The following is a 27,475-nucleotide window of genomic DNA, read 5'->3' as shown; positions in this document are numbered from 1 at the left end:
TTGGATGTGTCATATTTCTTTTCTTCTGCACATTAGCATGTTTGCTTATGGCGCCCCCTCTCAACATTACATGACACTACAATGTAATGCATGTAATGTGCAGTTTTTTAAGAATTAAGAAAACCTTTATTCGTCTCACAATGGAGAAATTCCCAATTTACAGCAGCATAGTTATGAAAGGAAGTAGAAGAAAAAAAGTATAGGAGCTATTGTCAAGGCAGCCACTCTCGCAGCGCCATCTTGAAGTCAGAACGTAATAACAAAATAATACAACCCGTAAGACAGTCATTCAATCTTAACCACTTTTATGCACACTCTTTGTTGTTGGAAGCAGTTATAGAGGAGAGGATCAAGAGTGTCCTTTCACCAGTGGATCAGGGACGTCATTCTGAAAATGTGCACGTCTTCTCCAAACTTAAGTTTTAAAAGCAAACGAAGCTGTAGCGTCCATTGACGAAAAAGAGATTGTTCCATGTAAATCCGCTTCAATTCCAAACCGCGACTCCAGTTCTAAATACGCATCGGCGCTCTGCATTGACACTCCTCATCCTGGGCTCCCTAAGCCATCCATCCATCCATTTCTAGGCGAAATATTGAAATACCTGAGGTGATACTTCAAAACTGGCAAACAATCATTAGTGAACATATATCTTCGACATATTTTGTTGAGGAACTATGGCACATAAGACTTAAATTGGATACTGGAATACTTTTTTTTGGCATCTGTAATCAAATGGGTGGCCCCAGTATTAGATACCTTTGTGTTGAAAAAGAGACACAGCCTCTTTTAAAAAATGGATTGGTTTATTATTTGTACATAGCAAACACTGTAAAGAGCAGCAGAGGACCGTGTGTGTGTGTGTGTGGAGCAGCAGCAGAGAGAAGGCCATGTTTCTCTTGGTCTGGACTGCACCAGGTCACACGACCAGCTTTTTCCCAACGACTTTACATTTACTCCTCAGCAAAATCAAATAAAACAAAAACCTTCCCGTCGCTCGCATTTGGCAAGTGATAAATTATGAATATTTGGATGGTGTTCATGTCATAAACGATGCAGTTCCTTCCATTCAGCGACACTTTTTCCCCTGCCTCTCAAAGGTCAACTGAAATGAGATTCTTCCCTCCACTACTCAACTAACTGCCCCCTTGGGTAAACAGTTTAAAAGTGCCATAAGGTTTTCTACCCCCCCCCCCCCACCCATCCAGACCTCCCTCCCAAAAGTGAATGCTCTCAAAGGTCCTTTCAGAGTTCGCTTCGCCAGTGAGAACAATAATTACTTTTGACTTTACAATATTGTTTATACAAGAATGAATGCAGATGCTATTCTTAACAGTATATACACTTAAAATCAAAAACAAAGGTCCACTTGTCCTCTGCATGGATTTACGTTCCTCAGTTTAACTGCATGTGCCTTGAGCCAAAACATCAACTCGTCCACAGTTGTGTGGTCAACAGTGTGTGTGCCGCAAAGTCCAAAAGTCACTCTTGTGTTCACTCTTCATCCGTACACACCTGAAGCAGGCAGGAGACAGATCATGTTAGTGTTAAACATTGCGCATTAATTCGTGATCGCTTGAGAGGATCCTCAGCCCACTGACTTTGACAAAGGGGTGGTCGAGCAGCATGCTCGCCGTCCAACGCCGTTTGGGTTCGCTCTCCAGACAGTGGCCCAGGAAGTCCTTGCCCTCTGTGCTCAGCTTCTCGGGGATGGGGGGCTTGTGGCCCATGCCCACTTTGTACATGATTTGAAAGTTGTGCTCATACTCGTGCCATGGTCTCTGCGCATGAAGGGAAAAAAAGGGGGAAAGGAATCAGATGTTGCAATTCAGAAATGGCGGCATTAATGCCAAGATTATGTCATCTGCTTGTAATCCCTAGGAAAGAAATTTCACAAGAGATCTACTCTGATGTGGTTTAATCGCAGAACTACCAACTATGCCCGCTCGTGACTGTTGACTACGTGGAAGCCAATATACCATATGTTATATCATCTATTTTTTGTGATTCGTTCTTACCTTTCCTGTGACCATCTCAATGAGGACACAGCCTAAACTCCAGATGTCTGCCGCTCTGCCATGACCTTCCCCTTTTGCTCTGGTGATGACCTCGGGTGCCATGTATGCTAGTTGAGATAAGGGGAACAAAAGAAACGGGTTTAACTGGAGAGCACAGCCTTCAGCAGAAATACACTTGCCGACCACAACAGTTGGTCAACTGAATAGTCTCCAAAAACCTGCATTCACAAAGATAATGCTCAGTTTTGATTGACACAGTCAGGGAGGTATCCATTTAAAATGATGTTTTCACGATTTGCAGTGGTGCAGAACTATTGTGTGGTGTGCGTTAATAATAATGAAGTAATTCTTTCTCTTAATAAAATGAGAGGTACCCAAAATTAAATAGTCGTAGTAGTAGGATTTACTGTATCACTGAATGGTCTTACCGGCTGTCCCAAGGGTACTGTTGACTTCGCCCGGCATGGTGTGAGTGTTGTTTCTTAACTTGACAGAACAGCCGAAGTCACCCAGTTTGATGAGGCCAGAAGATGTCAGAAAGATGTTGGCTCCTGATGAAAATGCCATTGTTAGGAGAAGCGCAAGACAGAAATGTGCACTTAACCCATTCACTCCCAAAGATGTTTTTAAACGTCTTTTCAGACTTGGTCCAGAATTGGCTGGTACTGAATGAGTTAAGAGTGTTTGGACTGACCCTTGATGTCTCTGTGGACAATGCCGTGTTCATGGAGGACGTTGATGGCGGTGGTGATTTGTTTACTGTAGAGCCTGATGACATGCTCCTGCAGACCCAGTCTGGACACCTCCTCCAGTGTGCCCTCGTCACAGTATTCCATGAAGATGTACATCTCCTCCTAAAGGGGCGATAAACCAAAGTCGGCTTTTGTATATAAACAGTGACTGAATTGGAAGAGGTGGTGAGGAACAGCAAGAGCCAAAGTCTTACCCTGTGGAGCTCCACTCCAAAATATCGCACCAGGTTTGGGTGCTTGATACCTTCAAAGATTTTCAGCTCGTCTGCGGTCTCCTTGATCGTTTTGTGATCGTTAGGCTGGAATCTGATCTGAGGACACCCGACAAAAAGAGAGAGTATGTGTTTGTTTTGGATTGGTTTTTAAATCAAAGCCACAACTACCACATTTTCCATTCATTTACATTCTCACAAGCACCGACATTCAGCAGATGCACGGCATAACACTGATCGTACCCAAAAAGAGTCATCTTGAAAAAATTATGTGTTGTTCAACTGTCAAACCGTTGTCAAGATCCAGTGTATAAATTAACCAAACCACGCTTTTGTGTTGCTTGTCTGTAGAGTTCAGGGAGCACTTGCTGGGCTACAAACCTCTTTCATGGCCATGAGTTCTCCAGTGTCCACGTTAATGCAAGTGTACACTTTTCCATACTGGCCTTCACCTGTTGACAAACATGGACATGCAGACATGCATCAAAATCTGAATTAATGAATCAAAATTAGAGTTATCGTCATTGGCCAAGTGTGAGGATGAGATGAAGAGATTTGGGACGGGTAGTTGGTGTCCCTCAAGCACTGTGGAAGAAAATACACATTCAAGACATATTCCCAAATTTATAAAGCACAGAGACTCATTAAGGAATATCAAATGTGCACATTTAAGAAAAACGTTTTGATGTTATGTTGTGTGTAGACCTTGAAGAATTTTGCTTTATTCCATTTTGGAATACGGCTGTAACATGAAATGCAAAAAAAGTTTGAGAAATACTTCCCGAATGCACTGTACATTCTAACCTCACTGCTTTGTTAACATTGTAGCAAAAGAAGAACTGTCCCTCACCGATCTTGTTTCCCCTCTGCCACTTGAAAGTGACTTTCCTGAGCCCGACGTGCATCACGTTGTCATAGGACTTAGGCGTGTGACACACTTGGCCGATGATGTTTCGCTGCTTCATAACAGCATAGCGCTTTTCCTCAAACTTGCGGATGGAGCGCCGGACAGCCTCCATCGGGCTCTGTCGGGCCGCAGAGTCTGATGGAGAAAAGGTCAAATGTAGTCAAAAAGATGCAATGTGTTCTCTACCAGTGACACCTAAGGCTCTATTGTCATGCCCAGCACAAGTTGAGCCTAGCAAGCCGAACTGCGCTTGGGTGGAGTTTTCTTTCCTTTGGTATCTTTATAGATGCACGTAGTTCGAAACAGGCGTTTGCGCCGCTGTGGGAGTGCACATCTTTGACTTGCTTCCTGGCCAATGGAAGCGGCTCTCATCCCTTAAAAGTCAGCGTAGGGGAGACGCAGTCTTCATGGTGGAAACATTAACTGACTCGCTGGAGTCAATGGAGCAGAGTGACATGCAGGGCATGTTTCTAAGTCACTGCAAGAAGATTTTCACTTGTGGATGATAATATAAATGTGGCCACTGGAGACCACCTTCCATGTGGGAGGAAACCAAAGCACCCAGAGAAAACCCACGCAGGCACAGGGAGAACATGTAAACTCCACACAGGAAGGCCGGAGATGGAATCGAACCCGGTACCTCTGCACCGTGAGGTCGACGCGCTAACCACTCTTCACCGGGCCACCGCTTACAATACAGTAATATACATTTACTTTGGAGAGAATAAAACCTCCGTCTCGCTTTTGATGAGCACTTAGGCCTTCTACACTACCGTATTTTATTGTTGCTCATGATGGTGTTGCTTGGAGGGCTAATTATTTTTTTAGGTGATACTTGGTTTAAAAAGTTTGGGAAACTCTGGTCTAGAGAAACATATCCAATTAATCACTTCACCTTTGGATTGGCTGATGAAAGTGCGGAGCTCCCAGCTCCTGCGTATGCTGCTATTGGAATCTCCCTTCGGATAAGAGGGTTCTGTTGAAAAACAGTGTGGATTTGAATAATTAAGGAATAAAGCAGCATTACGTGCCCAGTGTCAAACTATAAGTGTGCCCACCTTCTCTGTCCTCTGTGGGGCTTGGGTGGCGGCTCAGCGACTTGAAATTCAACTCTGCTGCAACGCATGACAGACGGTCGTTCTCGTGGAAACTGGATCCCCTGCAAGTACGCCGTGCACATTATTCAATTATTCATTATTCTTTGTACAAACTGAAAACATTTGCGATACAGTGAACCCCCGCAACATTGCAGTTTATCGTTCGCGCCGTTCTAAAATCACATATTGTTATGCAAATGTTTCTAGGATTTTACTGAATTTCTTAACATTAAATAGTGAGAAATGGTGTCCACAGTAGTAACTACAAAACTAATACAAATATTTTGTGTGTGTGTACACACACACACACACACACATACATTATATATATATATATATATATATACAGTATATATATATAAACTATAACTGAATTAACAGCAGCAACACATACAAATAAAAGCGCAAATAATGTGTATATATATATGTCTCAATGTAACGGCTTTTCACCTAGTCCACATGAAACAGGAGTTCACTGTATTTCTCTTACATTTTCCAATAAAACAATGAAAACATCATTTAAAGTATGCTTAAGCTGACAGTACAAGCTACAACCATGTGACGCATGAAAGCAGCTGCGTCCATGTTGCCCCTCAGAGGAGTCTCCTGAGCATTCAGCATGAAGTCAGAAGATTAATAGCACAGGCAAAGGTCTATTGGCGGCACGTGAGCGGCGTCAAAAGCAAGAGATTAAAGCACTAAAGAGCAGAATGTCATGGCTCATTCTTTCCATTCCAACAGAAAACACAGCAGACATTTGCTTGTATTGACACAAAGTGGGTTAAGAAACCCTGATTTGGACACAAAGTGGCATTCGGGCATACAAATATAAACCACAGTCGTTAAAAGGCGCGCCGAAAAATGCATCTTCGCGCCCAATGAGATTTAGGAGTGCTTACACGCCTGAATTATATAATCATGAAAAAACATTTACTGTTCAATCGTCCAAGGCTAAACCGAGACAAACATTATTTTACTACATTTTTCACAAATGGAAATAAGAAGAGATGCTAGACTTGTTCTGCAACCAAATGGCATCATCACAAAAATGTCATCGCAAATTTGGCGAACGTACGCATGAGTGGGCATATAGTGATACAATAGTAATCCAGGATTCTGGAAATAAGCACGACTATTGCAGTATGGAAATGTGCAGTTGACCCTGCAGAAACAACTCATGATCAGTGCTACGAGGAGATTTTGCGTGCGGCTTTCTTGGGATTTTGTTTCCTTTCTCGCGGGTGACCAGGGAAGAGGGGCTACCTGACATCATTGGCGGTGCCGCCGGGCGCTTTAGCGTGTCCGTGTTCCCCCGGGCCCTGTGGGGTGGGCCGAGGGCCGTTGGGGAAAAGCTGATTCCGGAGGTCACAGGGGAGACTTCGAGAGCTGCGTGGTAAAAACAGACACACTGAAGAGCTCCGCCTCGGAGGAGCCAGTTGTCTCGGGTTGGATGTGCGCAAACGTGGGTGAGGATATGTGGCTGGGTGGTTCACTCAAACACACACACGCACATATTTAGTTGAGCACACACAGTTCTGCCAGTAGTAGTCAGGTAAAGCAAAGGGAGCCCGAAGCAGCAAAGCAATGAAGGCAAAACTAAAAAGCTCTTTTCTTCATTAACTGACTAATCAACTAACCTGAATCCTTCAGCATTGGGAATGAAAAGATTTGGATTTGGTGGGTCACTGTGGCAGCGAGGGACTTTCACAGGCCGGGGGCTATTTCTGGGTGCTGGAAATACAAACAAATGCAGAGATTCACTGGAAATCCTGGAAAGGGGGACATGGATTTGGAAATGAGTGAGAGCAGCTCATGTGTGAAGGGCCTCAGCATTCAAAAGTGCTTTATTGAAAATAGAAAACACTGTCATAGTTAAAAAAAAAAAAAGTCATAACTTTTCGCAACTTTCCCTCATGGTAAGGAAACGCTATAACAGATTTTAATTGAACATACTGTATTGATTATATTTATAAAGTATGAAATATTTGATGATTTTCCTGTGTCGTGGTGAACCATCTTCACATCTAGATCACTGATCGGTAATGGAGTGTATAGTATTTGTGATAAAAACACTTTCAATTGACAATAAATCTTATTTTGTTCTAAATATTGAGAGAAAAAAGCTGCACTTTTACAAGGACTAAAACAAATTAGATTACCACACAACAGCTTGTGATTTGAGAGTAACATTTCTTGTTATATCATGACCACACTTATTCAATAAATGTCTATTGCAATCATTTGTGCAATGCGCGTGCAAGCTGTGCACATCTTGCGGCAGTGCTTTGCTATTTCGTGGTCGGAGTGGTCTGCTTTGTGTCACAGGACGCTAGAGAACATTAAAAAAACATCCACAAACGGAAGTAGCATCAGTGGATTATTTGATTATTTTGGTTATCTCACCAATGTATAGGCCAGTGACTGGGCTATGAGGTTTGCCAATCACATGTCCAATGCATTCGTTCATCAGTGCTTGTAAATTCTGCAGGGGGAAAACCAGGTCAGTGCAGCGACGTCATTTCAGGTGCATAGATTTTTTATTTTTTTGTTAAATACCAAGAAGTCATCCTCTGGTAACGCTGATATGAATGCAGGTTCAATAGCTTGAAGAAAGTCAAATCCTTGAGTGGCCCACCTGTGGAGAGAAGTGGCATCATTTAAATATGCAAATCAGATTCTATACAAAATCAGGAATTGTTTTGCTTCTGTCCTGAGGAGGTCATTCGATGCTATAATGAGCTTCTGAGTCCTAAAAGGAAAGTGTGGTAGTACGATGGCGCCACTGTCAGTGTAAAACGGTAGCCGTGGAAATGTTGCAAAACAATAGCTCATACATTTCGGATTGTATTTCTACTCATAAAAATACATTTTGTGCAAAAATACTTGAGCTGAACAGGTCAAAATGACGTTACATATTTTGAATCAAATTTGGAAATGGAATTACAATTAGTTAGAAAGACGTTGCAGATATCTACAATGTTAATTCTGGAAAGTCAAAAATAGTGTGGCTTTTTAAATGTTAAACCTGCTTGCCATAATGACACAATCATAAATTTATTGTTCAAATAAAACATCTGTCAGTGTCAAACAAAACTGAGCATTTCTGTTCACCATTTGCAAAAGCACATTTTTTGTGTGTGTGTGTCAGGTATTGTGTTTGCCCTCATTGGATAATTAGATTTGTTGCTTCAAATTCCAAACATAGCAAACAATAGGATAAATGACTTTACGAGGGCGGATGGTGAGTTGGAAGTGTTTAAAGTTCAAGGGAGATAGTGATACTTGATACACTTGTCGGTTGGCTTATTCAAAAGTGGATTGGGTTGGGTTTGCGGTGAGCACCAAAAGACATCGACACCCGTTAATAGTTGCCAAGAGCCACACAAAGGCTGGCTGACCTCTTTCCCCGTGTTATAGAACCAGAAAGGGCAGAATGTGACAAATGACATCGCCCTCGTCGGAGGCTCACCTTGGCTTGGTGCCCCGGCCACTCTCGCACTTAGTCAGGACGTACGTCATCCACTCGCGAGCAAAGGCTATGTAGCGCTCACCGATCCTCTGCCTGTACTCCCCTGACATGAGGCGGACCACTTCCTTGTGGTACTGTGGAAAACATCCCATTATATAAATAAAGATGTATTACAACACACAAAAAAAAAATGGCATCAATGGATTTATAAAAAGAGGAGAACTCCTTTTCTCAACTGTCATTTTCCAGTCCCCGGTGCATATTTATTTCCACACCGATGTTAGAACAACGATCAACCCTTTTGCTTTTTACCTCAAAGGCAAAGTTGTAGCCCTGGATCATGGCCTCTCTGTAGTACTGCTGCAAAGTGGACGACTCGGACTCCTCCGCCTCGGCCTCAAACTCCGACGTGAAGATGTACTCCACTCGTTCGATGGCTGAGCTGATCTTAATGCAAAGCTGCAGGGCTTCATCCTGAGTGAACGTGCACCCAAAAAATAAAATCAGACTGGCCTTAATCTGTGTAATCCATACGAGGTGTTTACATGTGGTGTTTTGATTTGAACCCAGTTGTTTGATCTACTGAATATCATGGTCAAATACCCTTGCAGTATACTATACAATTCGGAATTCAAACAATGTGTTCAGGAGAATAAAACAACACCTCTGAAGTCGCACCAAGATACACAAAGTTCAAACAGGTAACACATTTTAATTCTTATTTTTGTGACTGTGTGGAATGTTCATTTGTATGACAGTTAACATGACAATGGTCTGCAAAATTAGGCAATGTTTTTATGATGGAGACAAAATGACCCTGCAATGGATTATTTCTACTGCTATCATTTCTTATGGTAATCCATCCATCCATCCATTTTCCGATCCGCTTTATGTTTTTGGAATGTGGGAGGAAACCGGAGTACCCGGAGAAAACCCACGCAGGCCCGAGGAGAACATGCAACACTCCACACAGGAAGGCCGGCTCCGGGATCGAACCCATGACCTCTGCACTCTGAGGGTGACACGCTAACCACTGAACCACCGAATGGCCATTCTTATGGAAATATAGTTTCTAAATCCAAACAAATTAGAGGTGAACCAACTCTAGATCAGGGATGGGCCTACTCGCCACATACAGCCCGCTCATGTTTTTCGCATTAATTGACCGCCCCCCCCCCCAAAAAATGCATGTCCCTTTTTCATTCATTTGCATAATTAAATACACAAACTACTATAATAAACAGCTTGGATGATTTGACACTACATTTATTTTTATAAATAATCGGTTGATTCAATATTGTCATTAAATACATTCCAATGAACACGTGGAGGTATACATTTAAATCATCATTTTGAAGTAAATGCATTATAAAGAAGAATTTTGCATATGTTAGCTTTTTGGTTTTTTTAACCTATCCATAACAAAAGTTTGCCCCCGATGTTCTTGATTGTGCTTAGCCTGAGAGATTTCACTCGATGAGAGCATGTATTTTGAGATTGAATTGGTGCCTCTGTATGTGTGTGTGCACGTGTGCGCGTGTTTCAAAGGTTGTGGTTATGTAAGCACCTTGAGCTCCTCCAGAGCGCTAGCGATAAGAGGCTGACTGGACGTTTGCTCGCGGCTGAGAGTGAGCACATCCTCCATGGACTGCTGGACGGCCTTCCGGTGAGCCACCAGGTGAGCCGACTGCATCACAATCATGAGCACGTTCTCCACCTGCGGTCGCAGTCGGGGATGATGAGGCGTACGCTCATCTACGCTAGCGGGAGGAATTCAATCACGCCTCACATACTTTCATGGCCCGCAGTGTGTCGACGATTTCCATTGTGGGAACCAGTTTCAGCAGCTCTCCGTCCCACTGGACCCATTCCGAATCGGTCGTCAAGTCCCCTGTGCGATGCTTGCTCATGAGGAGGAAGGCCTCGTCCTCCGCCATTTCGTCGGGCTCTTTGGAGCAGTCTTTTCCCGCGGCAGCATTGAGCAACTGCAGAATGAGCGGCCGCTGAGCCAGCAAGCTAAAGGGAACAAACACCTGCAGCTCCTCCAGGCCAGGAATCTGGACCTGAGGGCCAGAAGACAAAGACGAACGTGCTTTGACTTATATGACAGAGATGAAAACGTTCCAAAAGAGAACAGTAACACACCTTCACATAATTTCTTTTCTTCAGAGCTTCGAGGAGAGACCCCACTCCGTTCGTGATGTTAAAACCCGCGGCGACCTCCAAGTCCTGCGGCAAAAACGGGAAGTCTGAACACACGCCCTCAGCTCTCGGGTGAGAATGAATCACACGCTCACAAAGTCTGCACAGTCACTGCTCAGTTTTAAGGTGACATTACAGCTTACCTTGCGTAGCATTTTGGCAAAGCCCAGAGCCTTGGATGCTCGTTCCCTGGCCTCGTGAAACAGCTCTTTAAGCGACCGACTGGTCTCGATCACTGAGCGCCTTGGAGGATTTGAAAAGCAAAATATGCCGAGTCATAATGGCCCAATCAAAAACACCAACCGAGAAACATTACGGCAGGCTGCACAAGCTAACGAGATCCACTAAAAGAGCTCGATTTTACAAAGATAATAGTGCCCATTTTTTTTAATTGACCCTATCATCCTCTCTGCAAAAATGCATCCTGGAGAAGATACAAAGCAGAACAAGAACTGGCGCACAGGCAAAACACTCCAAGTTCATGAATATTTGTGGGGGGGAAAAAAACAAAACAAGTTTATCGGTTGAACATAAAATACCTTGTCTTTGTAGTGGATTCAATTAAATATAGATTGAACATGGTTTGCAAATCATTGTATCACGTTTTTATTTACGTTTAACACACTGTCACAGCTTCACTGGATGAGTGCAGACCTAAGTCCTTTTCCTCTTATCTACTAAGAATTCCAGACAGCATGTAGACTTTGCAACGAGAGCAACATTCAAATCTTTGTCTGACTTCTATGAGCTCCACCATGTCGACATTAGTTGACTACCTCCTCCACCAGGTACAAAATTTTAAACAGAATCTCATTAGCGTTTTTTTGTCTCTTGCTGTTCCCAAACTATTGAACGGCCTCCTGGCGCACATTCGGCAATTCCCCTCACTGACAATTACTAAAAAATATTTTTAAAACATTTTTTTCGAAATTCTTTCGCTTTCAACACAGCATTAATCTCACGAGACTGTCCACATTTTAGCATCTCACATGCTTCTACTGTTTTTAAATTTCCTCCTATTTTCGTGTTCTTAAATTCATTGCGTTGAGTTGTCTTCTGGATGCTCAACTCAACTGTATTTATTGAGCACTTTAAAACAACCACCGCTGTATACAAAGTGCTATACATGGAGCAAATATCATATATAACAATAAACAATAAAACAAGAAATTAATAACAAAGACAGTAGAAAGCACAAACACAGTCAAACTAAAATCAAGTCCGAGTCATGCTGAGTAAAATGACAAAGAATGCAAATTAGTTTTGAGACGAGTTTTCAAGGCAGCGAGGGGGGCTTGCCGAATGTTCAGTGGGAGGTCATTCCAAAGAGAGGTATTGGTTGATCTTTATTTACGCACGGCACTTTGGTTTCAGCTTATTAAAGTGTTCTAAAAATAAAATGTAGTTAAGTTGGCAATCAATCTCTTGACCTCCTGTGTGTCAGTGCGAAGGAAGCATATGGCTCATATTCCCTCCCTCCCCTGGGGAATCATGACCATGTTATTTACCTTGAGACCACGAACATACCGTCGGCGGAACAGCCAGCAGCCATCATTAAGATTTTTGACAGTTGGCTCTAAAAACCTAGATGAGGTGCTGCAGGACTGTCTCTTGTCAACCAACTGGCTTTGTGCTTGTTGAATTTTTGGTAAACATTTATATTCTACTCACAACCAGCATCTTTTTGTATTTTTGCTACACGTCGTGGATTTCATTTTGATTGGATGGCTGTGCCTAAAATTGTGACCAGTAACTCTAAGGTTAGGGGCCCTTACCTGATCTCATCTGAGGCAGTGCTGTCATCTGCACTTTCCCAGAACTCGTTGCCGTTCTTTTGCAGGCCGGCATCAAGGAACTCTCCAGTGGATTTGAGCAGCATACCAGCGATGTCACTTCAACGGAAAAAAAATAACTTGTCAATTCCGTGGGTTTGACGAAGAGGCTTTGAATGGGTCTGTGGAAGAGCGACGCAAGGACGCTAACCAGAAAAGCTTCCCGGACTGGGCCTCCCCTCCACGGATGTAGGGGGTGATATCTTTGGTAAAGTGCCACTCCTTCTCCAGGAGGTTCTTCAAACTGTGAGATGCCTGAGGCAGCTGTTGCAACATCTGGATCCAGCTGTGCATGTAGTCAAAGTAAACCTGAAATCCAGACACTAGAGCGGTCACAACTCTGACAAATCATACATACGTTCTCAAAGAACCAGGGAGGGAAAGTGCCGCCTCTTACAACAAGCATCTTGTGCAGTTCCTCCTCAAACTCGTCTATGTTGGTGTTGGTCTGCAAGCCCTGAGCGTCCGTGACCACGCCGCGCAGCATGAACTGATAATACTGCTTCATGAGGAGACCTCCTTTGAGAACCTCCTTACACTCACGCACCAACTGCAACGCGTAAAGACAAAGATGTTAGCGCCTGCAAAAAAGAATGAAGGATACAGTGAAACTCCTCTACAACGAAACCCACGTGGGTGAAAATGCCCCCTAGTGTGAAAAAAATTCTTCATGCATTAACACCATTCCCACTCTCCTGCCCCCCATACAACGAAAAAAAACCCCCGTTGCGTTATACGAAATCTTTTTCTCTGCTCTTGCCGCGTGACGAGATTCACTACAACGAAGTCTGATCCAACAGCGACCTCTCCTGCTTCGTTCGGAAACGGCAACCACCACACTGGTTTACACATGCGCACTAGTCCTGGAAGTATTTGTTATTGTTAGTTTCAGACGCAGCAAGAACGTTGCATTGCTAAAGTGGCTACAAAACGGACCTTTGGATGTCAAGCAGCTAAGACAAGAAGAGCTCTGACGCTGGAAGAGAGGGTAAAAGTGATCAAAATGAAAGACGGAGGAAGCAAAATAAAATACATTATCCAAGAAATTGATGTAAGTGAAAGTGAATGCTGATCGTAAATTTTGCAATTTCTTTCCATTTTTGTCTTTCTACACTGACTATATGAAGTGTCAAAAAAGTGTATGCTCATACTTATGCACTATTGGAATAAAAATAGAGAGTACACATACGTTTGTGCATGCGTGTACACATGTTAGTGTGTGTGTGTGTGTATTTACATCTGAGATCAAATTTGCTACAGTGAAAAACCCCCGGTTGTGAAAAATTTCTTGCTGCAAACATGATTTCATTGTAGAGGAGTTTCACTGTATTGAAAAAGCGGACACTCACAAGTACATGACGTGATAATTTATGCCTTTTTGTTTATAAGCACGACACTGGTCACTCTTTGCAGCAAAAACTGCGCACACGGTACAGGCCCTGTTATCGACCGGGCGATAAGAACACTGATCGGATGGACGGACGTCGTTTTGGGATCTTCTTGCCTGGTTGATACTGAGTAGGGAAGGTTCTCCAGCGGGTCTCTGCTCCAGTCGCAGCTTGAGGCACTCGTGGATGACATTGAGGAGGACTCTGCAGAGCACGAGGAAGGCTGGCCGGAAGGATGGGAGGTCCATGTCCAGCAGATCCTCCCAAGAAACCTGGTCTGCTCCCAGGACTTCTGGTTCAGCTGAACCACTGCAAGAGCCGTGGCGGGACAACTCCGGTAGATAGTCGTTGTACAGCATGGGGTCTGGGAAGTCCGCAAACTGCATCAGGAAAAGACGGCTTAATACTTCAACCTACCAATTAAAAGGAGGATTAACTCTGACAAGCACATGGGAGAGAGGCTCGGTTGTCATTGCTGTGTGTTAACTAGCAGGTTAATGCTCACCACACACCAATTTCCATTGAATTTTATTGAAGGGTGGCACATGAGCTGAGAAAGATGTCACTAAATTATGGCGAGGTTCCAAATGAAGGTGCAGCGATGTTGACGATTTTCTATTACTGTCCGACATGTGTTGGGGGCAAGTTGGCTTTGACCTTGATGAGATGAGGAATGCTACATTTGTGCTAAACATAATTTTGGATATTATGGCCAGAAAGTTCAATTATGTTTTCAGTCGAAACATAAAATCTTGAATACACTTGTGGGAAAACGTGTTACGGAAAGGCTAACATCAGCAATTGATTTGCGGTTAATAAGGAGCATTTTAAGTGTGGGATGACTCCCAGTCAAGTTTGTCAGCGACTTGTTAATTCTGAACACAGTCACATTCTAAATGGTTTCAACCTCGGGTACTCAAAGCGCTTTAGACTGTAACCTCATTCACCAACTGATGACGCGGCATCAGGAGCAACTGGGGTGTTCATTATCGCGCTCAAGGACACTTCGACATGGTCGCAATGCCCAGGGATCGAACCACCCACGGGTTGGGAAATGAGTACTCTACCACTGAGCCATGCCACCCCCATTTCAGGTATAAGATGGCGGGTAAAAGAGGGGCAAGCACATTATTTCAGCGCCCCCCGCCCCTCCCTCTGGAAAACATGAAATGTTTTCAATTGAGTTGTACAGGTTATAGGTCACAATGGTGGACATATTTATGACATGATTTACCTTGGTCTCATTGAGTTTTTTTTAGATCCCAGAAAAAATGTGGTATTTGAACATGGCTGTGTGGACTTTTTATATTCATTCAATGTACCTTCAGAAACACAAAGGATAAAACTTGGACATGAAAGTGGCGACATTTTGGTTACAATAGATCCTTCTTGGCCTTTTCTTGCACCCCAATGAATGCCATTATCGTTCAAACCAATTTCGATATTACATTCTGTGCAGCAAAAAAAAAAAAAAAAAAAAAAAAAACATCTGTGTTGCATAACACAGAAAATGAAGTTTTGACCCTGGCAAAAATTGTACAGACTGGCTGCTGATGCCAGAAAAACAAAACTACTGCTTAGAGGGTTTTGATTGAATGACAACCTCCTTATGCTACAAATTCAAAACATTTTCTTTTATTTGCAGTTCTTTACCACCAAAAACATTGTCTGCATTTTAAGAACAACTTAATTTTTAATTTTCAAAAGAATATACAGGTATGTTGGGAATTTTGTTTAGAAACATTCATGCCTCAACTTATGCTGTACGGAGCCACGGACATGACATTTGAAAACAAAACAAAACAATAAAATTGTAGAAAAAAAATACTTTGTGCACAAGGTGTAAATATTATGTACGCACGAGGAGGTTCTTTGTGGGCACGAAGTATCACTTTGTGTGCATGGACGACTACATTTTGGGCACAAAAACTAAAGTGCGCACAAAGTAGTTGTGCGCATGACTTAGTCAGAGCGTACGCACGAAGAAGCCGTGTCTCTTTGGGGATACTTCGGATGCACGCTGTAATTACTTCATGCGCACGAAATAGTAGTTTGTGCACACAGGTTAGTAGCTCGTGCGCACAAATTTGTTTTTTTTCCAAATGTCATGTCTGCCATTTGCATTGTCTATAAAAACGAATGAAAAACGTGATTTGCATCCTAATTTGGAATGCAGTGGATAAATCCGTTGCAGATAAATACGGTAAAATAATTTGTCAACATTTTTGATGCGATGGAAGGATTTATCAGTGAATGCTGTGGACTCCTGTGTCCAGTGTTGTACTGAGCAAAATAATTCGCAGAGAAGTTGCTGCCGAGCAAAAGTTCTGTGTGGATGTAGCTCAAATTCCCATTACCGACCACTTCTTGAAGCGGCGAAGGTTTGCAAGTGTAGCGAATGCTGTTGTTCAATGTTGCAAACACATTCTTTTTTGCAACAAGAAAATTTAGTTGAGAACATTATAATTGTTGGTGAACTCAAATTAACCCTGAAGAAAAAAAAATTGCTCCACGCACACATTCTTACAGCCCTTCGTTTTTCAGCACACTACGGTAGTTGAAACCGAATCAATAGGACCTGTGCTTGTTGACGAAGCCAAGAAGTGCACTTCATTCTGACTCCTTTGCTTCTAGGCGCACTTCAACAAGTTTCGCGCAATTGACAGAATGGATTCATCGCTTATCTTGCTGAATTCCTGAATTCATCAATCCACCTGCGTATCGAATGTGTCTACGAAGCACGAAAGCAAAGATGAGCGTCTCACCTCCAGTGCGGGCGTGTGTCGCAGCAGGGCCGCCCGGGACCTTTGGAGAGAGCGGTCCATCAGTTTGTGCAGTCTGAGAATGAGTTTCCGCAGTCCCATCTGCTTCAACGCTTTGTCCACAAAGGGCCTGTATATGGCTGTAGGACAGAACACGCCGTCTCCGCCCGCTGCCTCTGGACTTCCCGATGCTGCCGTCGGAAGAAACTCTTCCTCTGACAACAGCTGTGAAAATTTCGAAGTCAGGGTGGGAGAAACTTCTCCCTCCGCTAGGATACATCCCACGGTCTCCTCCTCGGCGTCCCTGTCCTCCCCGTCGCTTTCTGCTGTGAATGTGGCGGTGGAGTCATTCTCCTCATCCTCCTCATTGTCATCTTCCTCGTTGCCCCGAGAGCAGCGAGGGGACGGGATCTCAAAGACGGGCCAGCCGATGCGAGACAGGTCCCGCAGGCCCAGGACGGTGGCCATGACGCGCAGCTTCTGGTTGAGGTCCTGGGTGATGTTGAGCCATAAACAGAGCGCCTGCACTCTGCCTTGGAAGTCCCGCGCCGCGTATTTCTCGTAGTCCCTCTGCAGGGCCTGCAACGAGGGGTACAGCGCTTCGACGTACTCCAGCAGCTCCATAACCCGCTTGACCTGCTCAAAGGCCAGCCGCTGCCTCTGTAGGTGATCCCTGCAGTCGGCACCTGAGCCCAGTGGCTCCGCTGCGTTCAGAGCAGTGGAGGGGCAAGCGCTAAAGCCCCAGGGATCCCTTCCACAGTGGTTGCTGTCCACTGCGGCGGACTTGCATTTCTCTTTCCAGTCAAAAATCGGATCGGTCCTAATAGTCCGGCGGTCCGCGTGAATTGGTGGGGACCGTGAACACTGAGCCTGTCTCAGGCTATCGTAGTTCACCTTGAAATGTAGCACTTCGTTGATGAGGTCGGGGATGGCCTGCCGCGCTGTGAAAAGAAAGAAATCCTGGTCGCTGATGGAGCGGCGTGCGTGCCACGCCTGCAGCTCCAGCCAGATGACTTCGTTGTTGAGGCCCATGAAGGCCATGTTCTCCTGGCCTCGCTGCTCCTTCTCCTTGCGCTTGGACGACATGGACGTGAGCTTGAGCAGCAGCCGCAGCGTCTCAAAGAACTTGAGGCGGTCGGCGGGGCAGTCCGTGCGAGAGGTCTGGCGGTGGGTGCGGGCCATGTGGGGCATGGACACGGGCGGTTTGCAACTGCTGCAGCCCAAGCTCAGGTAGTGCTTCCTGGGATCCATGCTGAGGGCGCCAAAGGGCCCCGATTTGGACAGCGGGTCCAGCATGAAGGAGCCCTCAAACGTCTTCTTGTGGTCTCTCTCGGTGGAGCGCAGAGTGGCCCTCTGCTTCTTGCATTGCTTGTAGCTGTGCTCCTCGGGCGTCTCCGCCGGCCGGGGGCTTTCTTTCTGGACAGATGGGTTGGGGTCCGCTGAAACACACGCAGAACCGCTCGATCGTCAAAACGCAGGCGGACACACCGACACAAAAGACCGCGGATGAGGAAAAGCTCATTTCTCTCACGTTTGCTGGGAGAACGTCCGCCACTCTTGGATTGGTTGCTTTTCTGATGTTTGCCAGACATTCGTTTCATCTGACGGGGGGTGTAAGGGGGTGATGTAGCGTACAGGGCTTCCTCTTCCTCACTGGGCGAATCCCAGGATTCTTCCGTCTTCGAGTTCTGCCGGGATTCATCTCCCACTGGGTTGCCCTGCCTGTTAACATTTACGATTCAATTTAGAGGCAAAAATAAAAAAAAAATAAAAGTCAAACTATTCACAACGCGCTATTCATGCTGGCAGCTTTATAATAAACACAGCGGCCGACACGAACAACAAAGAAGCTCTTTGGCCTTTTTTATTTTTTTTATTTTTAAATGACTTCCACCATGTCAAACCACAGAAACTCATCAAGGTCAGAGAGTGCTGGAATGTTTGCAATCAGTCAAGAGTGCGCAGCAACAGCAAATCACTTGCAATGCCGCAGCTGCAAAAAGTGAAAGCACACGTAATGTGCACTGCTCCCCACAGCAGACTGACAACTGACTCGTGGTGCCTCCTTGGGAGTCCGACTGGCTGTCTCTCCCCCTGCACAGCAGCCATGTGTGTGCATGACCACAGGTCTGCAGATGCACAGTTCCAAGTTCTCTCTTGGGCTACGCAAACAAAAAAGTACATCTAGAGAGGGAGACATACAGAAACTCCACAGGTCAACCCGCCACCACGCGCCTAAATTTCTAATTCCATAAGAGAGGTATTTATTTTTTTATTTATTGCTTTTTTTGTGATGCTTCCACAGGCGTATTCCAGTGATGGAAAAGAAGAACAATGGGATGATGACCATACACAGGGTAATGCAACTTGGAAATTGCTATGAAGGAACGTGGGATGCATCGCTCTGTCCTGGATGTTGAGTACAATTTTGCCAAGTCTGCAGTAAGGAGACAATTACTGTATAATCACAGAATAATAACAACACAACATACACAGCAAATGTTGATGTTTATGCACGCTCAGGGCTCGTACCTAAGTTATAACTTTTATGTTTTCATCTTAGACAGTGTAATTTTTTTTTTTGTAATTCATTTGTAATAGAAGAATGCTAAAAACGTGCAATTCATGAAGTCGACATTCCCTCTATCCCACGGGTGAGCAAACTTTGGTGCTCAACAGCTATCTGATTTTTCAAACTAGATGATGATTTTTCAAACAAGAGATGGCACAGGTCTTTCATAGATGATCTTAAAAGAAAATAAATAAAATGTGTAGGTGTAAATATCTGCAGGGGAAAAAAAGTTATTTCAATACACAATTGAAATAACAATTGAAAGTGCCCGATAAATACAGTTGAGTTGAGAATAATTTATTCTCAATTTTGTATCATTTATAATAAATATAATTATAATTAACTAGTTAAAACATACATTTAAAAAATGAAAAACCACAATTTAACCAGATTATTGCAGGTTAAATCAAAATGCTCAATTCGCCAGATTAAAGCCTGAGGAAAGCCATACTTTGCCCAAACAAGTCTTATACTCCAAGTTTAGGCCATGCATCAAGAGTGATTAACTTTATTTTAGTTGTATTATTATTGTAATTTTTTTTATATTCTTCTTATTACATTTGATGTTTATGATATCTTATTAAACATGACAAAAATAAATAAAATATTGAGGGCCAAATTCGGAGCATTCCGACTCACAGGAGATTGTGTTTTATAATGATATAAACACAACAGCGACCAAATGAAAGATTTGCCTCGCTTCCTTCCTCACACAAAAAAAAAGTTTGCGTCTACAGTACGCTATTCCGTTTTTTTAGTAATGAGCAGCAGAATATGTGTCCAAATCACCTATTTTGGGCCCAAAACATGTTTTTGTTTTTGCGAAAAGATGTATTTTATGCACAATCGTGATTTTTATACCAATAATTTTTTGCTTTCATGGTGCCTCAAACATTTGAACAATGCTTTTCTGTGATAAAATATCAAGATTTACTTTTGATATTTTGACTTGAAAAAGCAACAATGAAAAGGTGCTTTTGATGGGCAAAATAATGTATTTACAATTATCACCAATGTAAAAATGTTTACATTTCATCATCTTTACAAACTATTTGCATGCTATTCAATAGTAGTCATATTTAATAGTTAGTGTGTGTGTGTGTGTGTGTGTTTTAAACATTACACCTTCCCAGCGTAACAATCAAAGCAGAGTTGGCCAAGACTTTTCTCCACCCGATTCCCAGTTAAAATTCATTCACTCCCAAAGACATACAGTATTTCTGTTTTGTCGGACTCCACATATTCAACCCAAGGTACTTTTTATATTTGTTTAATTTTTTTCAAGACTCAGGTTAAAAAATGGCTGGTTTAATTTAATTTTTTTTTAAAAAACATACTTGACGGCAGTTGATGTAAATAGCGTTCCAAAAATGTAAAGAAGTACAATGCTGACTACTGTATTTCATTCAATTTTTATGGTACAGTACAAATTCTTTTTCCAATTAAAGTCAATGTTAGAACATTTTCCTGTAAAGTTTTACAGTAAACAATGGAGCCATCTTATTTCCATATATAATCTTTTACCATGAGTTCAACCAGAAATATTGAACGTAGCGTATTTGTCCCTGCTCGAATCTACAAATGGCATATCATGCACAAGTCCATTTTCTGATGCAACTTGCTCAAGGGAGGCTTGACGAGGTTCTTTGCATGCACATTGTTGCTGCAAAAGACGCTTTTTTTCATGTATGGTAATGAAGGTGTTAATTCTCTACTGTCAAACATTCGGACATGGATCTAGCTTGACAGCATACTTGCAATGATTTTCAGCAGACAGAAATGACTTGAAACCGTAGCATCTCGGGGGACGGGGGGAGGCACAAAGCAAGAAAGCGATTGTGAGCGGGAAATATGCCATGAGACAACAGTGTCCAACCTTTGTCACCTAATCCCTTTTTGCTGGGTTTTTTTTGTTTTGTTTTGTTTTTTAATAGGATTGGGGGCGGGGGGAGGTTGGATCATGTGACCTCGCCGGCAAAGACAAAAAGAGAAGGAAGGGGAGTTGGTGGGGGCGCATGAAGCCTGGCTATCCTGCATGCTCTTCACCGTGTGTGCCTTCATCCATCATCAGAGTGAATGGTTTTCATGCAACACGTGCCTGTTTGTGTGGACACCGTGGAGAGGGGCGGTGCCGTATCACTTTCGCTGAGTGAGTGTTTAAGACAAACCACGGGTGTGGGTGTGTGTGGGGGGGTAATCTGGAAATCTCTTGCCAGCAGGACTGCAGACTTCTACCACCCATCTGCCCTGCATCACAATCCCGGTCCCCTGGGAACTGCGATGGAACTACAATATGGCCGACAGACACCTGCTGCAAACCCCGAAACTTTGCATGAAATATTGCGACTGCAAGCACGGCATCAACACTGAAGCCAGTCCACAAATGACATAGTAGCGAGTCTTGCATGCATCCGAGAAGAACAGTGGCGCCTTTATGAGTGCATTGTGCGGTAGCCAAACTGTGGAGGGGCTTGTTCTGCAGGATCAGGAAATGACAGCAATCTTTTCTGTGTGCCTACACAAGAAGGCACAGTAAGCCATGTCGGGATTCACAATGAAAGCGTTTATCACAAATGCACGGGAGAGACAGAAAAAAATTGCAGGTGCAAGGCGGAAACGTAAGCACCTCAGAAGACTTTTTTTTCTGCAGTGTGCAAAGCGGCGTGCAGCAGGGCAAAGGCACAGAAATACTTTGTGCGTGTCAGAGGGGATCAGATCACTTTTTTAAAGATCCCCACAGCATGACTGAAATGCTCAGAAATGGCAGCAGCACCAATGACGCCACAACGGCCGTCATTTGCTCCATCGCCCCCACGCGCTGAAATTCGTCTTTTGGCTGCTTTTGTGCATGGAGGGTGAGATATGGGGGAGGATCACGGAGAGGGTCACGGGCCCGAGTAACCTACTGTCTGCAAGCTGTGCCCGACTGGCTGCCGGGAGTAAATGACCACTGCAGATGGTGTCTGGCCGCTCTGAATGGCTCATCTGATGGTGCACTGGGCCTCCCCCCCCCCCCCCCCCCCCCCATAAAGGCCAGTGGAATGCTGCAGCCCCTGGGCAGGAACACTGCGTGCATAATAAATAGCACAAAACCCAGCCTTTTCTGCAAAGCGACTGAAGCACAGATACCAAGGGCTGCTACATTCAGCTGAAGGGAGGGGCGGTGGCTGACCTTTGACACCCAACCTTCCACACATTGTACCAGGAAGGGGCACTCTTTTGTATCGTACTGACACGTGGCCCGTGAGGCCCACCATTGAATAGCACACAGCTGTTTAGTGAGCACGCTTGCTCACAAAGACCAAACGAAAAGCGGCTTTTTTTTAGCTGGGGGGGGGAGCCCGAGTTAGGGGAGGAAAGGAGGAGAAGTTGGCCTGTTTGGAAAGAGCACACTTTCTCCTAATTAGGACCGGCATAATTAAGCCTTGGCAGGCCAAGCAGACGCTCCATCTCCCGGCTTCCCATTTAAGCCTTCGAGTTATCAACCAAGGTGGAAACAAAATACAACTAATTACACTGGAACATCCAATACTGCTAGACAACAGAAACAGACAATACAAGTTCTCTGGTAGTGACAGCTTCAGAAAATGTTTGACTTGATTTCTACTTTAAGGCCCAGAGGCCAGATCCATTTTATGTGGTCTGCGAAGGCAAATCATGCGCGTCAACTTCACATTTCTGGCTCAAATACCAAAACTATAAATTGTCATCACTTTTAATAACGTTGAGAGATTACCAAACCTCCCAGATATAAAAGGATTAAAAATATATATATATATTTTGTCAGAGTGTACTATTTGAAATTATTATGCAGAGCAGTGTTTCAATGCACTTTACGTTTGTGAAAAAATTGAAATTGTTATTGTTGAATTTGCAGCAATAGGAGGTTGTATATTCTGCAATCAAAAACCATTTCAATCAAAAACATCTTAACAGGTCAAGTTACATTTTAACATGGGAGCTCTTTGATATTTCTTCCATCCATTGAACCTGTTAGTTTTTGGACAGCTTCTGCGTGAATATCTATCCAGAATGTCAGAATGGCCTCCCGGAGTTGCTGTTTGGATGTCAACCTCACAGACCTTGTGCACAAGGATGCTTTAAAGTTTTTTTTTTTAATAGTGTTGATTGTCACATTTCCTTCTTTTATGGCCGTCGCAGCCCATGATGTCGAGAAATTTCTTGCGGCATAAGATGGCACATTGTCAGGCATAAAGATGACTTTGTTCTCGATCAAAGAAAGTAGTCAGTTCGAAACTCCACCTACTTTTAAGAAGTTATTTTCACACCTTCCGGGACCGACCAGCTTGACTCTGAAACCTCTCTGCTGAGGTTGCAGCCTTGTTGGGGCATGGAGGCCATCCAAGATTCTATTCATCTTGACCATCCAAGGCTGCACCGCACTTATCAGTGAACAATCTCGGGTGGCAAGGAATACCTCCGCATTATTGGCTGCTCTGGGCATAAAAGGGGAGAAACTCATCATGAAGCCACCATCCTCCCCTGAACTCAACTTTTGGAGCATGCTCAAGCAAAAATTTACAGGGTGGGAGGCAGTTCACATGCAAAGAGTAGCGTCCGGATACTATTTTGATACCATGCAAAGAAATTAAAGCAGATATTCTGGAAAAAACTCCATGGATGCAAGAGTTACAAAAGCTGCTTTGAAAGAAGAGGTCTATTTTCAGTTCTTTACAACCAATAACATGTCTCAAAACACAAGTGTGCATAATCATTTGGAACAGTGCATTTTCACACAACCCCCGCCCCTGCTTTTACTTTGAAAAAAAAATACTGTTATCATTGAAAGGTTTGTTTGAAAACATTCAGTCGATGCCGAGTTCCATTTGCGTAGACGACAAAAATCTGAGGAAATATCATTTGTATGTTCATTTGGAACATTTGGGACGGATTCTAAATGTGTTGTGACTATGTGACAACGTGACACAATCAGGCATTTATAAGAGTTGACAGTCATCACGGCTCCACAAGGCAAACCACAGCAACAGCGTGGCCCACAACAAAAATGAAACGGTCAACGCTGCTTCATGCTGCTATTTTGTACGATCTATCTACCTGTGCACGATACCACTCGGAAATTGCAACGTGTACATATTGCAGCAGGGATCTTGGGACTTCTTGCCATCCCTTGTTGAAACTCGCTGCACAAACATTGCCATCTGACTTGAGTACTGTCAGCACACACACTTGAGAGAAAAACAACAAACACAAAGAACTTCACCCCACCCTTCTCTTATATGTAGCACATAGCCAGGAGTGGACCTCCCAGACTCGCCTGTATGCAAACGCACAAAGCATACACGAGTCAATGAAAGAGCTCTTACTGTAGCAGAAAGGTCACATGGTGAAATATATCTAAATGTAGCCGCTGTTTACACAAGGCAATGCAGAGAAATAGCGTAACGACTTCTTAGTCTTGCACCATGAATGCAAAGTGAGCAATTATCTGTTCCAACTTGAAAGAATATCTGATAGTCAGGAGAGAAAGCTTCAGCAGGCCAGCGTATGCATGTGCCGGTCAGTTAAAATAGACTGATGCAGTACTTGTGCCTACTGCCCGTGTGCCATATACGGCCTTGCAAGAGCATTTGCCTGCCGTGCAATTCTAAAAACTTAAGAGATACTGCTACAAAAAGCCCTATATTGCAATGAAGGTAGTTTAAGGATTGCTGTGATTTTTTTTCACCACCCCCCCTTCCCCACCTCCCATCCAGGAATTGAAACAATGTCTATGGGGAAAAAGGTTCCCCACCACTCCTTTATTCCTCGCAAAGATCAATTGTTTCAATTGAAGCGTCGGATGACAGCGAAAGCACAGTTCTCAAGAGCAGGTGTAGGCAGAGAGCGGATGCTGTTAGGAAATAAGACGAGGAGCCTCCATCTGCACTCCTCACACCGCCTGCTCCCGGCAAATGCAGCCTTTCAATGAGCTGTCACCACGAGCGCCCGCAGCGCTGTACGGGGCGCACGGCTGAACCACATCCTGAATTCTGAGGAATGCTCGCTGGTGACCGTGTCTTCTTGGGGAACAAGACATTTGGCACAATCGGACCTCTGTCGGCGCAATGATAGCATTAATTTCGCCAACAATATTAAGTGCAAACAAGAGCAGCATAACACAGCTCCCTCTGTTAAAAAGATTCATGTCTATAATGTCTGCCTTCATTTCCATTTAATTGCAGCAACTACACACACATCCGCAAACACACAACGTTGTGTTCATGGAAACTGCAACTCTAGGCCGCTTAAATGCAAATACAATGGAGCGCATTCTGGAACAATATGCCTCAAATCCAAAAACTTTCACTTCAAGCCATCATCACGAACGACAAATTTTTTTTCACCACTTTTTTAAGGAAATTTCCAATGACAACCATCAAACAGGAAATGCCACTTACTATGGCACAGAAAAGTGGTGCAGCCAAAGATGACATTCCATTATCCCCAACATAAAATATATGGTGCAACTAGGTGACGGCATCACATTGCAAACACCTTACTGTTCAATCTCCGTTATTTGTCTGACAAATGGTGTGGAGGTTTACTTCGTTTTGGTTTTATTTCACAAAGCGTTCTAAATACTAGCATGTGAGAATTTCTATGTAGTCTCCCTGAACGCCAAATTTAAAAAATATTACTTTAAACATTCCATGCATGCACATTTCCTTATTTCTGGTTTTGAAACATGAACTAATCAAAGCGTCCCAGATTGTGTTTGGCTGCGGAGGTTACACAGTACATTTCAAGGCACAAAGAGTAGTTGTGAGACTTCTTCAAAGACATGGAAACACTGTGAAGTGTGTGTGTGGGCACAGTGTAGATTTGTGCTCATTATAGCACGTGTTACCCTCCACCCACGCACAAAACAAACATGGGATGTTGGGGTGGGGGAATGTCTTGTCAACTTCCAGTAAGGACATGCACCAGGGTCACATCAAGTTGTGCATTGTCCTTATACAACGTTAATAAGCCCGGTATTGCACAATCATCGACTTCACTTCGGACTGGCTGCAACACAATACGCATTAAAGACAAAAGGGAAATACCATATGTACATAAAGGATGATTTTCTTTTTTCCGGCAAGTGGAAAAACAAGCGAGGAGGAGACATAACAGCAAATTCCTGACGCCCTGTCGGCTGCAGTCAGGGGCAAACTACGCCATGTCGATTATAGAAACAATAACATTTTACAATCTTCTGACGTGCATGCTCGTGCACGAAATAATTCACTCGGTAACCTTCACAACCACTGGGACAATTGTTGCTGCACGTTTCCGAGGGTCCGCTGAGATTAGACACGCAGCAGAAATAGAAAAGATCATGCATGTCCTGTTAAACTACCAAGTGAACATGCACACTTTGCAAAAATGTTACACGGGATCACAACACAAGCGCTAAATCTAGCTGGGATTACCAAAAGAAAACAGTGGAGCAAAGACTAGCTAAATCCTGTCAAGTGTGCGCCTGTTAAATCAGTGATCACACATGACTAATAACACGTCAATTTGTTAAAGAAAAATAAAAACCACTTTGTCGGAGCTAGTGAGTAAACTTGTGAACAATAAAATGACAACGCTAACAGCGGTGGCAGGCTAGCTTACTCCCTAACATGCTGCAGCCGTTCGTATAATTACCTTCTCAACCGGCGTGCATTGTCGCTTTTTAGCGCATCGGCGTGCTAATAACTTGCGGCGATTGAAAATTGCATAAAAAGTTTGCAACTCTCCTGTTGCAAAAGCAGTGAGGAAACTGCACGCGGCTCACAATTTGACAGGAAGTGAGTTTGTGCGCAATAAGAGTGCAGCGTCACGCTCGGTTCTTTATTTGGCAAGCGCAAAACGCTGGTGGTGTGGTGGTCTGTTGGACAAATCTCTCATACCTGCTGGGCTTGGAGCGATCCGGTGGCTCCATAACGAGAAAGCGGCGTCCTATTCTTCGCCGTGCATGGACTAAACCATGTCCAGGCAACGGCGAGCGAATTTTGCACCGTTGGGTTTTTGCATGAATGACGGTTAAGAGTCTCTTTGAAGCATTTTCGATCCGCCGGCAAGGTGGACTTTCGCTTGTGCATATGCCGTCGCCATCTTTCCAACGCTCATTGACGAGAGGAGTGCCTCACAGCTCACAAGGCTATTGCTTTGCTACGGCAGCCCGGATGGCTCAGTTGCTGTCGCTCTTCCCCACTCTGGCACGCAATTTTCCTTTTCTGCGCCCCTCTCCCTTTCCCCGTTGTATGTCTCGCCC

The 27,475-nt window shown here is 43.9% G+C and overlaps 1 protein-coding gene across 4 annotated transcripts; it reads right to left on the bottom strand.

Moving 5' to 3' along the window:
• Positions 1–785: 785 nt before the first annotated feature.
• Positions 786–27,342, bottom strand: map3k4 (mitogen-activated protein kinase kinase kinase 4). 4 transcript variants are annotated; one of them, XM_086122428.1, is made up of 27 exons: positions 27,111–27,342; positions 18,169–18,359; positions 16,641–18,076; positions 13,992–14,255; positions 12,885–13,037; positions 12,639–12,796; positions 12,431–12,547; positions 10,799–10,898; positions 10,599–10,682; positions 10,247–10,516; positions 10,021–10,170; positions 8,766–8,927; positions 8,454–8,587; positions 7,541–7,619; positions 7,388–7,466; positions 6,622–6,715; positions 6,248–6,370; positions 4,946–5,046; positions 4,783–4,863; positions 3,831–4,022; positions 3,362–3,432; positions 2,963–3,079; positions 2,711–2,870; positions 2,445–2,567; positions 2,017–2,123; positions 1,600–1,779; positions 786–1,513 (listed from the first exon to the last, which is right to left on the bottom strand). In XM_086122428.1, exons 1-27 carry the CDS (start codon positions 27,140–27,142, stop codon positions 1,493–1,495), a joined length of 4,779 nt encoding a protein of 1,592 aa, XP_085978554.1. In that variant the 5' UTR covers positions 27,143–27,342; the 3' UTR covers positions 786–1,492. The 4 variants fall into 4 exon arrangements, 3 of the variants coding, with proteins under 3 accessions (XP_085978554.1, XP_085978553.1, XP_085978552.1); XM_086122427.1 differs by lacking the exon at positions 27,111–27,342 and adding an exon at positions 26,866–26,996; XM_086122426.1 differs by lacking the exon at positions 6,248–6,370 and having other exon boundaries at positions 27,111–27,309.
• Positions 27,343–27,475: the final 133 nt, after the last annotated feature.

The sequence above is a fragment of the Hippocampus guttulatus genome, chromosome 10 (genome assembly GCF_054856545.1).
Source record: "Hippocampus guttulatus isolate MCC_2025c chromosome 10, RoL_Hgut_1.0, whole genome shotgun sequence".
NCBI classification, from domain to species: Eukaryota; Metazoa; Chordata; class Actinopteri; order Syngnathiformes; family Syngnathidae; genus Hippocampus; species Hippocampus guttulatus.
This window is presented reverse-complemented; position numbering and strand designations above follow the sequence as displayed.